This window comes from Ostrea edulis, chromosome 5 (assembly GCF_947568905.1).
Source record: "Ostrea edulis chromosome 5, xbOstEdul1.1, whole genome shotgun sequence".
Taxonomy (NCBI): domain Eukaryota; kingdom Metazoa; phylum Mollusca; class Bivalvia; order Ostreida; family Ostreidae; genus Ostrea; species Ostrea edulis.
Window position 1 is genome coordinate 74,805,960 of NC_079168.1, and position 20,052 is coordinate 74,826,011.

At 36.3% G+C, this 20,052-nt stretch overlaps 1 protein-coding gene across 3 annotated transcripts in view; it reads right to left on the bottom strand.

The window, feature by feature from the left end:
* The window catches only part of LOC125650472 (zinc finger protein 106-like), a 27,107-nt gene continuing 7,055 nt past the window's right edge, over window positions 1-20,052 (bottom strand). For 2 of the 3 annotated variants that reach the window (XM_048878813.2, XM_048878814.2), the window contains exons 5-19: window positions 16,661-19,242; window positions 16,293-16,480; window positions 15,871-15,922; window positions 14,124-15,736; window positions 12,266-12,477; window positions 11,585-11,813; window positions 10,662-10,787; window positions 10,442-10,558; window positions 8,463-8,651; window positions 6,906-6,968; window positions 6,612-6,731; window positions 4,298-4,378; window positions 3,586-3,654; window positions 2,595-2,747; window positions 1-1,152 (exon numbers count right to left, since the gene is read on the bottom strand). In XM_048878813.2, coding sequence (XP_048734770.2) covers window positions 1,114-1,152; window positions 2,595-2,747; window positions 3,586-3,654; window positions 4,298-4,378; window positions 6,612-6,731; window positions 6,906-6,968; window positions 8,463-8,651; window positions 10,442-10,558; window positions 10,662-10,787; window positions 11,585-11,813; window positions 12,266-12,477; window positions 14,124-15,736; window positions 15,871-15,922; window positions 16,293-16,480; window positions 16,661-19,242 — 5,833 coding nt within the window. In that variant the 3' untranslated portion in view covers window positions 1-1,113. The remainder of the gene's footprint in view (window positions 1,153-2,594; window positions 2,748-3,585; window positions 3,655-4,297; window positions 4,379-6,611; window positions 6,732-6,905; window positions 6,969-8,462; window positions 8,652-10,441; window positions 10,559-10,661; window positions 10,788-11,584; window positions 11,814-12,265; window positions 12,478-14,123; window positions 15,737-15,870; window positions 15,923-16,292; window positions 16,481-16,660; window positions 19,243-20,052) is intronic. The other variant, XM_048878815.2, reaches the window with a different exon arrangement.

Consider the following 20,052-nt stretch of genomic DNA (forward strand, 5'->3'; position numbering starts at 1 on the left):
TACCATTTTATTTCTTTAATCAAAGTGGTACTCTTAATTAGCATGTGCACAAAATAATGCAGTCAAAACAATTGTACGCCATATTAAATGCCAGGTAATATGAGTCAGTAGAGAAATGACTACCTTCTCCTCAGCAGCAGCAGTGGCAAGATCCTTCAGTGATAAATATGTAGTATTATAAATGGCTTTACATGCTTCTTAAAATTCTATCAAGTAAATGCAGCATCCAAAATTAAATGCTCATAAAAAACAAAATGCAGTGTGAGCTACTGCTCATTAAAATACATGTACCCTTATGTAAATATCCCTGCCTTTACTTTAAAAACAAGCATGTGCAATTAGTCAAAGGAGGTGCATGCATTTTGTAAATAATAATCAAAGGAGCAAGACCTTGCTGCTCAATGTAACTAACCAAAGCATACCATTGTATAGTGTATCAACAAGTTTTGATACCTGTTCGTCAAGGAAAATGGGGAACAATGTAATATGTGCAATACATCTAAATCTGATGGACACTGATGTTATCGGCAAACAATAAGTTGATATATTGGAGATCTATACAGCTCACAAAGAGAAATATTTGGCACCAAATATCAAAACAGTTGTGGTTTGTAGATGATTGGACAGATAAACACCAGCATTTCCAATCCATGTAAGTTCAAAACCTTGGTAGAAAAATGAGCACACTTACAATCCACAGACAAATTCTCTAATCAGTGTTACATAGACTCTTACAATCCATGGACAGATTCTCTCATCAGTGTCAAATTGACTCTTGTAATCCATGGACAAATTCTTTAATCAGTGTCACATTGACACTTATAATCCATGGACAAATTCTCTAATCAGTGTCACATAAACTCTTAATATAATCCATGGACAAATTCTCTCATCATTGTCACATAGACTCTTATAATCCATGGACAAATTCTCTAATCAATGTCACATAGACTCTTATAATCCATGGTCAAATTCTCTAATCAGTGTCACATAGACTCTTACAATTCATGGACAAATTCTTTAATCAGTGTCACGTAGACAGTCATCTGTTGAGTGGAGAAGACCGGAATGAACTCCAGATATCACAGTAAAGAAAATCACACTTCATTCCTTCTATGAATAGGCATGCACAATGATGTGCTCCTCAATAACCTAAAAGAAAGGGAAAACTAATTAATTCATACACAATGATGTGTTCCTTTTTAACCCAAAATACAAAGAAAACTAATGAATTCATCCACAATGATGTGTTCCTTTTTAACCCAAAATACAGAGAAAACTAATTAATTCATCCACAATGATGTGTTCCTTTTTAACCCAAAATACAGAGAAAACTAATTAATTCATACACAATGATGTGTTCCTTTTTAACCCAAAATACAGAGAAAACTAATTAATTCATACACAATGATGTGTTCCTTTTTAACCCAAAATATAGAGAAAACTAATGAATTCATACACAATGATGTGTTCCTTATTAACCCAAAATATAGAGAAAACTAATGAATTCATACACAATGATGTGTTCCTTATTAACCCAAAATACGAAGAAAACTAATTAATTCATACACGATGTGTTCATCATTAACCCAAAATACAGAGTAAACTATTTATTTATTCAACCTTAAACCAGCTGGATTTTTAAATTTCATAGAAATCTTATTTGCTTCTTAATTTTCAATATCAAATAATAATTCCAATGTTATCTATTACAATTGTTTTGATTGGACAAAAATAAAACTGAAAAAGAATTTACACATCAATAAATCCAAAAATAACACAATGCACAGAGACTCGGCAGGAAAACTATTCAAATTTTTTAAATTGTTAATATAGAGTCAAACATTCTTTTTGAAGAATTTTTCGATGAGTAAACTCCAGACATTACACTCACAAACTTGCTTTGCACTTTTATTCAGTTTGTGAGTATTAAACTGTCTGGAGTACAGTATATACACATCGATAAATTCTTTAAAAAGAATGCTTAATACTATACTAGTACAGGTAGTTTAATGGTAAAGAATTGAGTATCTCTACAGTAGGTGCTCAAATTAAGATTTACCCTCAGGACATAAATTTGAAACCGTCTCTACAGGAGTAATATTCACTTGTGACCAAATGCTGTGAATTGCTCCACAACTTATTTACACCAATGTATCAACTTTCACAAATCTAACAAGATGTGTTTGTAAAAATCTTTGCCCCCAATGGCAACAAAGAAACAAATGATGGAATCTATTTACAAAATAGTTCAAGAGTTATTGCCTACAGTGACTTTTCTATAAAAAAAAAAGAGGTAAATTTCAAAGGTCTAGATCACTAGGTAAAAAGCAAAAAGCTTTGGTACAAAAAGAAAGTTCTTGTCACAAGGAACGCACAAATAAAATACGAGAGCCACATCACTTACCATTCAAAAGTTACAAGCAAGGTTACAGTTTCACTTAAAGTTTTTTAATTTTCGGAAATAGGGATGATGTGGAGTATAGGGCGAAAGGCCTATTTTAGCCCTTTCCTGAGAAAAATTCTTCGATTAGTTAATTCAGCAGATAGTTTAATTAACTATGCAGTTGTATAGTTGCAGTGACAATACACACCTCTTTAGGGCTTGTTGACTGGAATTTTTCTTTACAGTTCTTCCATGGACAAGGTGTCTTCTTGCTGGGACGGACTTTGCTTATTACATGGTCATGAACCACATGATAAACAAGATGTGTCCTTGATGCAAACACGAAATCACATTCTGAGCACTGGAAAAAATATTCCGATACATGTTTACAAGCAAAATGAACTAGTGCCTATAAATACTGTATACACTCTTTCACTATTGTCAAATTTCTTCTAAAGGATAAATCTGTCCTGCATAATTTCATATATACAATAAAAGATGCTTATCTTATCTATATCGAATTTACAGTCATTTCAGTGATAATTATTCCCCTATGAGAGGAAAAAACAAAAATTGTATTGGATGCAACAAAGTTTGGTTATAACAAACTGCTTTTCCAATGCCCTGGAGGTTTGCTATAACTGTGTTTTACTGTAATATGGAATTCAAAAATGAAGGGAAACCAAATTTTGTTCCAACATCCTGAAAATAATATGGGGCAAGATCAAAGCTGTATACAATATATACACATTTGTGTGTTGTTACTACATGAACTAAAATAATATGATAAAAGATTTCAAAAAAAATTGGAACAGGAAATGATGCTTCACAAAGTGTGTCTCATATACTGTAGGAAACCAATATATCTGTCTCATACGGACTGGCTGTATATTTACTATATAAAGGATTACTTTCTTAAGTATACACAAAGGTTTATAGGAACAAACAGTATATATATAAATTCCACCCTCACCCCACCTCTCAAATGCCACCATTTTAATATGTATTTGTCATCTGTTCATACTCCTGTTTCAAAGGGTGACACCAGGGGGAAACACACATACCAATACAGAGGAGAGGTCAAGTTAACAGTGTATTTACTGAGAGAATATGAGCTATTCTGTCATACAGAGATAGAGTTAACAGTACATTTACTGAGAGAATATCAGCTATTCTGTCATGATTCTGAGGAGACTCACCTGACAGGTGTGGTTTTGTTCACTGATTGGAACTGCTTCCACCAGTCCTGTTCGGTTCCCGGTGATCAACTGTTCACAAAGCAACAACACAAAAAGTCAAGATATTTGTGGACTAAAACAAAAAATTAACAAGCAAAGTGAGTACCGAGTCTAGATAGAAACTCAATAACTTTTCCATTTCTTGATCAAATATTCTTGTGATGATTAAAGTTAAATACAGTTTACTTCACTTACACTGAAGTCAATTATATTGAACTATCTGTTATATTGAAGTAAAAATAAATCCCCAGCAACTTAGTCTGTATAGTTCACAATCACTTATTTTAAACTTTAGATATAATAATAAACAGGTTTGGTCTCTTGAATTTCAGTATATATCCAGAGTAGACTGCCCTGTAATAGCAGACCACTATGTAGCTACAGATCAGTAGCTGGGACAGACCCAAGAGAGCTACAGATCTGTAGTGCTAATCAATACACAGTGGTGATATAGTGTAGACCAATAATTTCCTAGAGAGCTACAGATCTGCAGAGCTAATCAATACATAGTGGTGATATAGTGTAGACCAATAATTTCCTAGAGAGCTACAGATCTGCAGAGCTAATCAATACACAGTGGTGATATAGTGTAGACCAATAATTTCCTAGAGAGCTACAGATCTGCAGAGCTAATCAATACACAGTGACGATATGGTGTAGGTAAACAGCTCACCATTCCCTGACTGATTGTCATCTTAATTATCAAGGCCTCGGCTGCCCCGGCACCATAGTACAGTCGCAACAGCTTCCGACTCTAAAAACAAAATGTGGTAGTTTGTCAGCACATCCTAATTTTGCAAATTGACAATAGTCATGGGGTTATAAATAACTATTTCAAAATTTTCATCACACATATGTAGACACACAAGTTTATGCACATGGGTAACTTCAAACGTACATGAACTGCTTTTTCTATTAACTGCAATTATTGCCTTTATATCTACTGTGACCCTTCTTATTACTAGTACATCCATTCTCATCATTCTTGTGTATTAAAGTTATCAAGGTAAATATTCTTCTATCAATAAAGATAAGAGTTTGACACAAACATATAAACTGAGACACAAGAATGGGTTCCAGTTTATAAACTGAGACATACACTGTAAGAATGGGTTCCAGTTTATAAACTGAGACATACACTGTAAGAATGGGTTCCAGTTTATAAACTGAGACATACACTGTAAGAATGGGTTCCAGTTTATAAACTGAGACATACATTGTAAGAATGGGATCCAGTTTGGTCATAAGCATTAATTTTTAATAACTAGGTAAAACATATCATATGGTATTTCATATCTTGTCATTCAAACAACTTTAGATACAATGACTCATGGTCAGTCTATTCTAAAATACACATACAATGATATGGGCATCTGCATATAAATGCATATACATGTACATATAATTATATCACAGGTGCTTGATGTTATAATAAAACTTAACAGCCTTTCTGTAAACAAACCTATACACAGTTATTAATAATTTATTCACAGAAAGACAGATCAGTTTTACTATAATTCAAAATGTCAAGTCCCTGTGAATTATGTTAAAAGTCATTTTTTTAACACCTATACTTGTGCAAAACCCTTCTTCTAGTGACACCACGAAAATTTGCTCGAAGTGAAAAAGTGCAACTCGAAATAAAATGTCTACACACTGGGAGAAAGTCTAATGTGAACATGATTTATTGCATCAGAATACAAATGGCGTGGAACAAGATCTTGTAAGTTATGATTTCCTCCCTCATTGATTTCATTAATTAATACTACATGTTAATAAATTATAAAGAGAATATTGTCTAGACAACAGACTACATACAGAATATTGTCTAAACAACAGATAACAAAGAGAATATTGTCTAGACAACAGGTTACATACAGAATATTGTCTAGACAACAGATTACAAAGAAAATATTGTCTAGACAACAGATTATGTAGAGAATATTGTCTAGACAACAAAGAAAATATTGTCTAGACAACAGATTACGTAGAGAATATTGTCTAGACAACAGATTACATAAAGAATATTATCTAGACAACAGATTACATACAGAATATTGTCTAGACAACATATTACAAAGAAAATATTGTCTAGACAACAGATTATGTAGAGAATATTGTCTAGAAAACAAAGAAAATATTGTCTAGACAACAGATTACGTAGAGAATATTGTCTAGACAACAGATAACATACAGAATATTGTCTAGACAACAGATTACATACAGAATATTGTCTAGGTATCAGATTACGTAGAGAATATTGTCTAGACAACAGATTACAAAGAGAATATTGTCTAGACAACAGATTACAAAGAGAATATTGTCTATATAACAGATTACATACAGAATATTGTCTAGACAACAGATTACATACAGAATATTATCTAGACAACAGATTACATACAGAATATTGTCTAGACAACATATTACAAAGAGAATATTGTTTAGACAACAGATAACATACAGAATATTGTCTAGACAACAGATCACATACAGAATATTGTCTAGACATCAGATTACGTAGAGAATATTGTCTAGACAACAGATTACAAAGAGAATATTGTCTAGACAACAGATTACAAAGAGAATATTGTCTATATAACAGATTACATACAGAATATTGTCTAGACAACAGATAACATACAGAATATTGTCTAGACAACAGATTACGTACAGAATATTGTCTAGACAACAGGTTACATACAGAATATTGTCTAGACAACATATTACATACAGAATATTGTCTAGACAACATATTACAGAGAGAATATTGTCTAGACAACATATTACTTACAGAATATTGTCTAGACAACATATTACGTACAGAATATTGTCTAGACAACAGATTACGTACAGAATATTGTCTAGACAACAGATTACATACAGAATATTGTCTAGACAACAGATTACATACAGAATATTGTCTAGATTACAACTATGACATGGACACACTGCCAACAGAATGTTGAACTAGTACATGTATCTACCTTTTTGTTGTAGCAGCGTATGAGTCGATCGTAGGATGCACTAAATAGCTGGTCGCCATGGGTACAAACACACGAGACAATCCCAGCAGCTTCTGTATAAGTCCAGAGAAGCTCTCCTGTCTGTGATCAATTTAAGATGTTATTTAAATCACGTCATAGTATTCTACTGATAATCATTTACAGAATGCTCAACAGGATTTTACGATAATTTTCACAGGAGCAGTCTTTAATACCGGGATTAAAATACCGACATATTTTCCTCTATATAAAAAAAAGAATATAAAATCATCTTACTGATATGCTGTGTTCCATCACAGTTTTGTCCCCTGATCCACTAAACACCAGATGATCATCAACCTTAAACAGAGATTTCACATATCTTCTATAACAGACTTTTCTATCGTTAGTTACATAGAACTTATCATCAATGCTGGCGTTCTGAGAAACACACATACTATACAGATCCATCTTGATACATACATTTACTGAATATTGTCTATGCATGACTGACCAGTTAGTCCTAGCTCTCTGGGGTCACCCCCCCCCCCACCCCCCCCCCCCCGGGCCGCTATAAGTTACAACTACCAGCCAGGCACTCTAAGAGGCTGTATACAAGCCCTCTCAGCACAACAAGCCCAACCAGTTTCAATGATGGTCCTTCTCAAACCATGAATTATCATTTTTTGTAGGTTTATGCACAATTACCAAAGAGATTTAATACAGTTAATTCTCGAATTATAGCCACTCAATTCATTGCCATTTTCGTTATAACACCGCATTTTTCTAAGAAGGTTTTTCCTATTCATTAAAATTCTCATTAAAACGCCAAATTTGCTATTGCCATGCCATTTGCTACGGTGTTTTTATAACAAAAGTCTTTTTCAAAGTGTTAATGATCTCGATAAATTGCCATGAGTGTGCGTGATCAGTGATGTGGAAATTTTGGTCAATATCAATCACCGGAGTACGCCTGGCAGAAGGATCCCAGTATTAGATAAACAAGATAATCACTTCACATGAACTGTTGTCTTGTTGTTTTTACATTAAAGAAAAATATTTCAGTTTAGCTATGGCTTCCCCACGACAGAGATTTCTGTTGACTTTCAAAGAAAATAAGCAAATTATTACATACCACGGAAACCATCCGAAATGTACACAACAAAAAATCACTAATTATTTTACTGTTTTATGGGAAAAGTCCATAAAAAGGAGGACAATAGGTGATATTTTGGCTGCAAAGGGTGAAATACTCATTGGTGTTCATCCAGTTAATGACAGCTCGCCTGCCAGGGAACAGCCATGTGGTGCACTAATATACCGACACTGGACAAGGTTTTAAATAACTTGAAACATACTGTGTATATGTGTCTTGTTTGTGTATTGTTTTGAAATGAAGCTTTATTATTAATAGAACTATTTTAATCAAGTTGGAAAATTTGGGGGGAAAAATTACAAGATATTTTTACATTAAGTTTGTATGTAAAGGAAAGATAACTCTTACATATACAAGAATAGCAAGTCTTTTACCCCAAGGAAATTCAATTCATTGTCAAATTCGCTATAACGCCATAAATTCAAAAGAACAAAAGATGGCAGTTTATCAAGAGTTGACTGTAGTTACTGTAACAGTTTTAGATACTTGCTGCACAGTTGGCGTTAACTGTTTGTTATGCTATTCATGACCACTAAATGTCATGTATTGATCAGTATTTGACATTTATAAAGACCTGTACAATCCATGACTGTGAGTGGGATCTATAGTGTAACAAGACCTTTCACTTCTCACTTTCACGATTATGAAGTATCTGTCAGCAGGATCTACATTTTCTCAGTTTCACGATTATACAGTACCTGCAGAGAGAATGGAGTTCTGGTGTGTCCCTCCAACATCCTGATCAGTAAGCCTGTGTTGCTGTCATACACATAAATGATGGCATCAAATGAGGCCACCAGAATGACTCTTCTAACACCCTCTGTGGCCGAACAAATCCGACTTATTGACCGGTCTGCACAGTGAAATGTGTCTAATACTTTGTCATTCTACAAAAAAAAAAAAATTCACATGCGGTCAAGAAATGGCTTGAATTGTCTGAAGACAGTCATGTTCTTATGACCCCTTTGGTATCCATGATTGTGAATAAAGGAAAGTGCAGTTGAACTTTCGCATCTCGAACATCGATATCTTGAATACCATTGAAAGTCCCAACTACATGTACTAGTACATTTTCTTTAAACTTTTAAAACTCAATACTGTGAACCCTCATATAACTCAAAAGTTTTCATTTGCCCCAAGTTCAAAATAACAAGATTTAATTGTATTACTGAAATCAATGTACAACTCCACAGTTTAATCAGTCTTTTCACTATCAAATTTGATCTATACTGTCCACTGTTTAAAAAACAAGAGGCCCACAGGCCTTATCAGTCACCTGAATACTAGTGAAAAAGTATCACTACTTCCATGGGCTATGAAATCTAGAAAAAAATTCCTGTTCTGAATATCTAAGCTAAATTCTAATGTTCAGCAACAGTATAAAACAAGATGTGTTCTTAAAACTTCACAGTCCTCAAAAGTGCATACACTGATGAAAGGCTTTAAATAATAGGTGTATTAACATTAAAATATCAAAAGATATGACTAATTTGGACTCATCCTAAAGTCATAACCCTGGGTTGTGAAATTCACCATTTTTTGTACATCCTTTTCTGCTTTTCCTAAGTATGCATTTAGATTTTATACAGTATCAGCAAACTTACACATAATACTATATACTAAGTTTGGCACCACCCTGGGGTCAAAACCCTTACTCTGGGGAAAATCAAATTTACAATTTTAGTAAAAGACTACCTGCTCTATCCATTTAGTTTCAATTTAGTATCAAAAGCACTAAAGAAAATGTTATTTAAGTGTTTTACACATAAACACTATATAACAAGTTTGGCCCCGCCCTGGGGTCAGAAATCATACCCCTGGGATCATGAAATTTACAATTTTGGTAGAGGCCTTCCTGCTCTACATCACTATGCATTTAGTTTTTCTTACAGGTGTGTGGTTCTTGAGAAGAAGATTTTTTTAAATTGGTCATTTTTGGGCAGTTTTTGCCTTGCCCCTAAGGTCCCAGGGGTGCAGGAATCCTGAAATTTACAATTTATGTTCCCCTTGTTCCAAATATGTTTCATACCAAATTTGAAAAGAATTGGAATGATAGTTATCAAGAAGAAGTTAAAAATGTCTATTGTTCACACATTTAATAACTGACCATTTTGGTCCCACCCTGATACCAAAACCCTTACCCCTGGAATAATCAAATTTACAATTTTGGTAAAGGACTACCTGTTCTTTCTAAATATCTATTTACTTTCAATTTAGTATCAATAGCATTAAAGAAGATGTAATTTAAGTGTTTTAGATATAAACACTATATAACAAGTTTGGCCCCGCCCTGGGGTCAGAATCCCTACCCAGGGTATCATGAAATTTACAATTTTGGTATAGGCCTTCCTGCTCTACATCACTATGCATTTAGTTTTTCTTATATGTGTGTGGTTCTTGAGAAGAAGATTTTTGAAAATTGGTCAATTTGGGGCAGTTTTTGCCCCACCCCTAGGGCCCCAGGGGTGCTGAAGTCCTGAAATTTACAATTTATGTCCCTCTTATCCCAATGATGTTTCATACCAAATTTGAAAATTGGACTGGTAGTTATTAAAAAGAAGTTAGAAATGTTCAATTGTTAACGCATGACTCACGACTGACGATGGATGAAAACCAATTGCAATAGGTCACCTGAGTTTACTCAGGTGACCTAATAAATATAACTCCTAGCCCTGACCTTCAATGACATAACAACAACTGTCCCGCAGTCTGTGCCCATATATAGATGTCCCCAGCTCTCACAAAAACACTGAGGCTTGCCTTCAGTTGCCTCCACTTTCAGTGGCTTCTTTGTCTGCAAGAAAACAAAACAACAAAAATAAAACGGCTCCAAAATATGACACAAGACAGTACAAAAGGTCGTGGAGTGTTATTTGGTTGACAGAGTGCAGTCATACCTCGCAGCAGTACGAAAGGAGCATCATCTCAGAGGTTCCCACATAAAGTCTCTTTTTTTCTTTTGATACGAGTATACATAAAACATTGTAACTCATTGTGTTGAATTCAAAATTCAACTCTCCAGTCTGAAACAAAGAATTAAAGTTTTACTGATCACTGACGACCACTAATTTAAAACTGAAATCTAAAGCATTAATCCTAGATAGCTTCCTAACTCAACATTCTGTTGAAGTTATCCACAAGCAAGTCCTTGTTAAGTTACAGTAAAACACACTTATAATGAAAACACTTAAAATGAATTCGCGCTTATTGTGAAGAAATATATATTCCCCTATGAGAGAAAAACAATGAAATTTTCATTGGATATAATTTAGTTTGGTTATAAAGAACCGTTTTTCACTGCCCCTGGAGGTTCACTTTCACTGTGTTTTACTGTATGAATGAAGTTTGGTTATAATGAACTGTTTTTCACTGGCCTTGGAGGTTCACTATAACCATGTCTTACTGTATATAATAATATGTTTTTCACTGGCCCTGGATATTCAATACAACTGTGTTTTGCTGTATTGATATTTTGGATGTGACTATTTATGATGCTAATTCAAAATCCTGCTGCATTAGGGGGGAAAATCCTGATATTACATGTATGAGCCTACTATATTACATTACATGTATGAGCCTACTACATTACATGTATGAGCCTACTATATTACATTACATGTATGAGCCTACTATATTACATTACATGTATGAGCCTACTATATTACATGTATGAGCCTACTATATTACATGTATGAGCCTACTTATTACATGTATGAGCCTACTATATTACATGTATGAGACTACCAGCATACTAAAAAAAAGTTCAATTCTACTGTAAAAATTATTATAAATTCATCAGAATGAAATAGCACACCCATACCAGCAAGTTGAACCTCTTGATGATTTTTCCTTGATAGGAGACATAGAGGAAGTTTTCAAAGACATCCAAGCCCGAGATGATCTCCTTTGGCCCCTGGAATTGAACAGGTTCCCTGTGGAGGGACTGACAGGAGTCTTCTGGGATTTGTAGGGCAGACAGCCCAAGCGTGGACTTCATGTTTTCCACTGCCTTCCTAAAGTTTTCCATTACTTTTTTGTCTAAGGACAACCTTCAGAAATAGGGTATATTTATAATATACAAGTCAAGTTTTACTGAATGTATCTTTTGAAATTTACATTGTATCCTTTTTTATAAATATGGAAATACATGTAGTATGAGGTAAAATATGCATTTGTTTATGTCCTTTGTGTTAATGTATTTCAATGCACACAAGTGTACTTTATAAAATGCTGATGCCATGATCATAACACTGTCAAATATTCTGATCTTTGTAGTTTAGCTGCGTGATATTCTGACCTCTCCCTCGCCTCCACTGCGAGCTGCCGATTGTCATCGGACTTGGAGACTAACTGCATGATATTCTCACCTCTTCCTCGCCTCCACTGCGAGCTGCCGATTGTCCTCAGACTTAGAGACTAATTACATGATATTCTCACCTCTCCTCCAATGCGAGCTGCCGATTGTCCTCGGACTTAGAGACTAACTATGTGATATTCTCACCTCTCCTTCGCCTCCACTGCGAGCTGCCGATTGTCCTCCGACTCCGTCTCTAACTGTACATCCTCCAGTAGACTCCTCTGCTGCTCCCCCGCTGTTCCTTCCTGTTTGATAAGTATCACTTGTTCTGTGTCCTCTGACCCTGTCTCTACAAGTCCTGCCTCCTCAGAGTCCAGACCCTCGGCCTTCAGGGCAGCTGGGATATTACTCAAGGACTGATATTAAAGAGAAGTATTATCATCCTTCATATAATATAAGTCATGTGACAGCATATCTGAATTTATATCAACTTCAAAACAAAATATGTTTGTGAAACACTATGCCCACAGTGGCAACAAAGAAATGAAAGGTCTTGTCATAAGGAAACTCTTTACAATATATCATAGCCCTACCATAAAATATTACGGAGATATTGCCTAGCTTAACCTTTCTTAAATCTCCAAGGTCACAAGGTCAACAAAAGTACCAAACGGTACATCATACACCAATCAGACAGTAATGACAAAATTTCAGTGCAATATTTGTATCCATAATGAGAAAGAGTCCAGGAAACTATTTGACCTACTTTTAGCCCTAAAGTAGGTCAAGTGCACCAATTAAGCTGAAATGCAAACTGAATCTGTATTTCTCTGAGAGGAAGGTTGTGACTACATTTCTGGGCAATACGTGTATCCGTAACGAAAAAAATCTGGAAAACTGTTTGACCTACTTTTAACCCTAAAGTAGGTCACAGTGCACCAATCCAACTGAAATGCAAACTAAATTTGTATTCCTCCCTCCAAGAGGAAGCTTGAGACTATATCTTTATTTGTAATGAAAAATGACCTACTTTTAGCCTTAAAGCAGGTCATGGTGCACCAATCCAGCTAAATGCAAACTCTCTTACGCTTCTTGAGGGAGAAATTGTGACCATTTCAACAATGTACAGGCATCTGTTAGGGAAAAAAGTCCGGAAAACATGACCTTGGGTGGACAGCCAGCCCAACGCAGAGACAATCCCATAACATAATACTCCCCCTCTGACAACGGACATACAAAAATTTTGGTACTAAAAGAAAGTTCTTGTCACACGGATCCAATGCACATATGAAATATGAAAGCCCTATCACTCACTTTTCAAAAGTTATGAGCAAGGTTAAAGTTTTGGACAAACTAGCAGAATGACAGACAAGATAAAAACAATATTCCCCAGGTCTTCAATCTTGGAGCATAATCAGAAAGATATACACACTAAAAATGCATGCACATAAGCCTACTTTCTCACTACCTAATACTATGTCAGTCATCATGTCCTACTGAAACATAATGCATACTGCATAATTGGTGAATTCCACTTGATCTTCAACCTTTAAACCTTGACCTAACTGGAAGTGGCAAACTGCATAATGGCTTTATCAGTGAAGTAAACATGAAAGGTGAAGATAAAAAACAGTGATCAATCTCATAACTCCTATAAACAATACAAAATAGAGAGTTGGGGAAACACTGACCCCAAGTTTCCTTCTCATTCTGAAACCATGTTGTGACCAAGGCCCTGTTTACAGACAGAAAAGCAAACCAAAAATAATGTACCCTTAGATCTTCGATCTTTCAATATATCCAATTCAAAGTAATTAGGAGAATATTTTCTTTCTAACACCTTACCTATTATTTTCTGAACAATTTAAAATATCTAAAAATTTCTTTTGTAAGTCTATTGTACAAATAAAGTATGTTCAATATTCTGAAATCATAATCACAAACTCGAATTCAAAAACATGCCCTACACCACAAAAATATAACATGCATAATCTAACAAAAATACATTAAAACAAACAAATCAGCCTACAAAGCACATCTAAGACTGAATCCGATCACCAACCTTAAAAACTAGCTGTTGTTTAATGTCTGTCAGCTTGGGAACACTTTCCCCATCAGCTGAATTCCCTCCATCAGAGCTGGAGTCCAGAACATAGCCCTCCTTCTGTTTCCTCAATGAAATTCTGTCCCTCTCTTTCTTGGTCCGCAACTTCTTTCTGAATGGCGACAAACTCCTGCTCTCTTCTGCCACTGGAGCTGTTCGTTCCTCCTCCCTCCCGTGACGAATTTGTTGGCTTGCGGCCAATAGTGGACTGGAGTCCAGATTGAGGTTTTGGATTCCAGTGGAGCAGGATGTTACCATCCTGACAGGGGTGCAGCTGTCACTCAGCAGAGCTGGGTTTTCCTGTATAGTTCTATCACTCTGCTCACTGTCAGAGTCAGTATTTATCACAGTCACCTCACCTTGTTTTGACCCTTTCTTATTGAGATTCGCATACTGACGGATTTGTTCCCCTAGTGAGCAGTTGCTGTTAACACTTTCGTAATTAGAATCACTAGCATGTCCACTCCTGAGTCCTCTAATACGACGTGTCCCACTCTTGTTGTCCTTCTCCTTGCTGTCAGTATTTTGGGAAGCAGCGACTGAAGTTTCACAACTGTCTGTCCTTCCCCCTTTAATGAGGGACTGGATGTGTTGGTAGGCATCAGAGTCTTTGTCCAGCACCATATAGGAGGGACCTTGATCTTGACCACTACCCTGACGATTGCCCAGCTGATTGAGGAATTCCTTACTGTCCACTCCTAGAGTCCCCACATATTGCATGTTGAACTTCTTTCCTTCATTTGCACTGTCATCACTCTCCCCTTTATTCTGACTCTCCTCAGACCTGAGAGAATCCTGCCTCTGTCGTCTCATGACATTCGCTAGAGGCTCGTCATCAGAGTCTATGGCCTCATTAAGATTAGAGGTTTTAATTAAGGAGTTCAGAGTAATGAATCCTGCATCCTTAAGGTCTGCACTGTGGGTTATACTCAAGCTGTTCCTGACATCAGAGCTCTCGGATCTCCTGTTGACAGGATTTGTGGTGGACTTCACAGGTTTAGGAGGAAGAGACTGAGTATCACTGCTGATTTTTGTTCCCTTGTTCAAGCCGTCTCCTGCTTTTGTTCTGGTGTCTTCCATAACCGACGATTTAAAACTGGCTGGCATTGTCGTGCCTCCTAAAGATCCATGTGTCACAGGATTATCTTCTTCTGGTTTCTTTTTAATAGAAGCAAAATCCCTAGGTAATCTGTTATCTGATTTATTCTCTGTCTCCATGGAAATAGCTTCCTTTTGAAGATTCGAAGACAAATTTCTCAACTGAGCAAGAATGGAATCAGAAGCATTGGTGTTAGGGTTAGCATGAACTGAGGAGTTAGCAGTGCCGAACGAAGAAGAAGCACAACCTTGTCTATCGCGTTCCGGCTCTAGACGCTGGTTACGATTCAAAACATTCAACAAAGTACTAGTGTGAGGGTCATTGTACGACGATACCTGAGGCTCAGAATTGTGTGAAGTTTGACTCAGAGTCACAGCCTTCCCACGATCCTCCCGCGCTGGGGCCCCGATCTGGTCTTCAAATTCTGACAGCTGGGGTGTGGACTGGCCTGATCTCTGTTGAAACTTGGCTTCTACAAAGTCATATTTGGCAGAGAGTACAGGTAAACAGAACAGGATACTGACTGTTATAAATCACAAAGGATTTTTAATTTGCTCAATATTTTTTTTTGAGAAGAGACGGGAGTGATTTAAAAATTGATCTTACCATGGAGTATTCTTAGCCTGCGTCCTCTCCACTTCTCATCTTCACTTTGTAACTGTGAAATACACTGAACTGTTACCCTCCACTCCAAGAATACATGTATTTAGAGCAGACATGTAGTTTCCTGAGTAGGCTTTCTTTTTGCATAAAGCATTCAATACATGTACATACATTCATGACAGAAACAAAATATTGCATGCTTAGAATAACAATTTCATAAGCCTATACTGTAATTACCTATACGCAATTAATCAAAGTAAAATGTGTATAATTTTAGATTTATTGTTGACAGCTGATCTGAATACTAGAACTACATGTCATTAAATTCAAATAAAATTATACCTGATGTTTGAAATAGTTCTATATATTATCGTAAAATTCATTTTCTTTTAACAGTGAAGCCACATCACAATTATTTAACAAACCCGCAGTTTTCTTTCATTGTATCTGTTGAGTTGTATCGTGGCTTCATCTATCACATTTCGAAAGTATTGTATAAATTGGTCTACTTCCGTAATTTCTTTCCGCAAGGCTTCTTCCTTAACACTGATGTCATACACTGTGTCAAACAAACTCTCTGTGGATCGGCCACTTTCTAGAGATGACATGGAACCTATAAAACAGGGACAACCATAGCATTCCAAAAATATCTTCCTCTGTCCGAAATGATACACTATATATACATACATGTACTTATAACATTTATGGTTCAAGAAAACTTAAAAAGCACATCATTAATCAGTTTTTAGCCAAGAGAAAATTTCATTACACAAGAGTTTACAACACACTGTACCTGATAAAGTAGGAAGAGGTACATCCCCTTGTGTTGATGTCTTCTGAGGAAGTTGGTTTGAGAACTGGGGCATTCTGGGTAATGGAACAGCACTTGATGTAGACAATGTTTTTTCATTCTCTCCCAGACATGTGGTTGATGTTACAAGACCTGTTGTAATGTCTGGACTTGTGGAAGATATTTGGGCTGGTTTATCATATTCTGTATCCATGGGTTCACTTTTGACAATGACGGAGGTATGAGAGGAATGCTCACTCGGTTTCTGTGGTTGTGTGGTATCTGAGTCTTTCCTCCTCTTCTCTGTTATTCTCTTTTTGTCTGACTCTGTAGACATGGTTCTGGACCTTTCTTTTGAGCTACCCTTTAGGGTTTTGTCTGACTCCTGGTATTGATTTAGTGAGTCAGACTGAGATGCAATGCTATTCTTTCTCGAGTCTGATTTTTTATCAATTTTCTTTGCTTTATCTGAAGACGACATCAATGCCATTTCTAGATCGTTAAGATCTGGTGTGGCATCTGCCTCCATAAGCTGAGCAATTTGAATCTGCACTTCTGGTGATAGTTCCTCTAATCTGAGTTCCTCAATTTTGCCATCTAAATCGTTATCATAACTCCCTGAGAGCTCAAGATTATAACGAGGCAGGGACAATTTCTTCTGTGATTGGGCATAGGATCTTAACATTCCTGCCAGTTGCTGTCTCTCTTTCCTTGACCTTGGAGAATTCACCATTTTTAACAAAGAGTCAGTGGTCAGTTTTTCTTTGGCAGACGATTTATTAACAGTGCCTTCTTTCCCTTTTCTTGTTTCACAGCTGTCAGGTTTTGTATCTTTCTTGCTGGGCTCCCTTACAGATGTTTCCTGGAGTCCTGTTTTGGATTTATTTGTTGATGTTTCTGATTTCTTGGCACTGCTCTTTGAGTCTTCCTTTCTGGAGTTTCTTTCCTTTCCTGAGGAACTCTGTAGCTTCTGTATCTCATTCACACTTTGCACACTTTTCTCAATATTCTGTCTTATTTTCTCGATTTCTTTGTTAGACTGACTTAACTTGGAAATACTGTTTTTCTCACTTCCAGTTCTGTTTTTGGCACTCGAGTCTACAGATTGTGTGGTTTCTTCTGCAGAAATATGTCCTTTCACATATTCCTTACTTTTGTCGGATAAAGTCTTCAATTCTTGGTTGATATTTTCCAGCTTTTCTTTCTGTTCTGCTTTCATCTTTCTTTCTCTCTCAAGCTTTGCTTTCTCTCTCTTTTCCCTAAGTTCCTTGCACAGTTTTTCTGCCTTTTCTAATACCCCTTCTCCTCCCTTTTCACCTTTTTTGCTTGACCTCTTGGGAGACCCTGGGGGTGAACCTTTCACTCCATTCTTCTTCTTTTTCTTTAGTATACCTTTCTTTTTCTCTTTGAGCCGTCCTCCATTCCTGCCACTTGAGCTACTGGAGAGGTCCTCTTTGTCTGCACTGCTAGTAGTACTATCTGCTTCATCCACAAATCGCACAGGTTTTTCGGAAACATCCTCATCATCTGCAAATCGAATATGGGTGTTCTTTGATTCTTTATCCTGCCTTCGTCTTTGCTCTGTGGAGTGCGATGGTGAATTGTATCTCCGACGTTTAGTACCACCTTTCTCGTAGCTTTCTGACCTATTTCTGCTTTCTCGCAGACTTCCAGTGGAACGATCAGACTTAGGGCTTAATCTGCAGTTTGTTGATTGCAATACTTCATCTGTGACCTGCAATTTGATGTCTGTATGCGAGTGCTCAGTTTTGTCTTTAGGCTTTGCAATTTCCTTGAAATCCTTCCCACTTCCATCATTATTCTGGTTACCATGAGAGTGTGATGGCTTTCTATCTGCATTCTGATTGCTCTTGCCTCTAAAATTGTCTGTTCTCAAGCTGTTTCTGGGTGTGTTATTTTTACTCCATCTATTTGTTCTTCTACCTCTTGGTGAGTAATTATCCTGAAATCCATGAGAAGGCTCAACCCACTGTATATATTTTTCAGGGACACCTGAAGAATTCTCCAGCTCATGTGGGATGTTTGGATCATTATAATATGCCTCGTTCATATCAGGAAACATATTTCCTCTCATACCCCTTGCATACATCCCTTGACCATTTCTTTCATAATTGTCATACATATAGTATTGCCCATTATCATAAAAAGATTGCTGGTAATTCTGGTCTGGAAACTGGTTGAAACCTTGTTGAAAACCCATGTTCACATCCCAATGATTCTGGTGCATTTGGCCATAATGTCCATTCCGTGTGCCCCAGGTAGGATTCTGAAAATTGTTTGTCATGGAATCCACCTGCAAATCGTCATTATGTGACTGTCGCTCCCATTGAAAGTTCCTTGATCTTTGATCAGCATTTCGACCGGGAAGGGAGGAGGACCTCTGGTGACCCATTCCTGATCCCCACATCCTCTGGTTTAGTCGATCACTACGACGTTTTCCTATCGCTTTTTTCTTGTTACTGGAGTCTGGGTCAGATAAATTATTGTCCCCGTTTACTTTCCCTTTTCCGTGATTGGATTTCTTTTTGTTTTGTTGTTTAGTCTTCTCCATTTCCTCTTTTTCTCTAAATGGAAAATAAAATATTGCAGGTTATAAAAAGTATGATTGTTAAAAAAAGGTCTAGTCAGTTCTCAACTTCCGTTGTTTAACTTGCCTTCCATACTGATTTCATATTTTCATGCATATGCTTTAAAATTAGCTGGTGCATTCATCAGTATATATTTACATTTCCAGTGCTTTTGCCTTTGATACCAATTGAAATGATGGATGTTTCCTCATGAATGTGAACGATGTGCGTATGAATCTTGATAGATATAGTATGACTAACGGCTGGGAATTTTCCGAAAGAAATGAAAGTAAAATGTAAATATGAAAAACAAATTCATTCCGAAAATACAGGAGGGTATGAACTACAGCACGCCAGCATGCTTCATGGAGCATGTTAATTCTTTAGTGACATCAATGGCAAAACAGTATGGAAAGTAACTCAAAACTAGATTACAGACAAATCAACACTTCATTGTTCCATGTAAAACAACTAACTAAGAAGCTCATACAGGAAATAATGCACACACTGTACAGAGGGTCACTAATACTGTATGAAAACTGTTTTCTGATACATATTATCAAAGGTACAGTAGGTACTTTCTATAGCAAGCAATAACAAATAAGTGTTAGTTCTACATACTAGGAATATAAAAATCCTTCTCAATGTTTGTCAGGAGTAAGAGGTGTACATCTTCAATATCACACTTTTTAAAAGTTTTAAAACCAATGTCAATACTCAATCAAGCTATAGAGAAAGCCCGAAAAATAAAACGTATGGAAATAACTCCGAGAAACAACAACCCGCAAGCGAAATCCGTCATTCCTT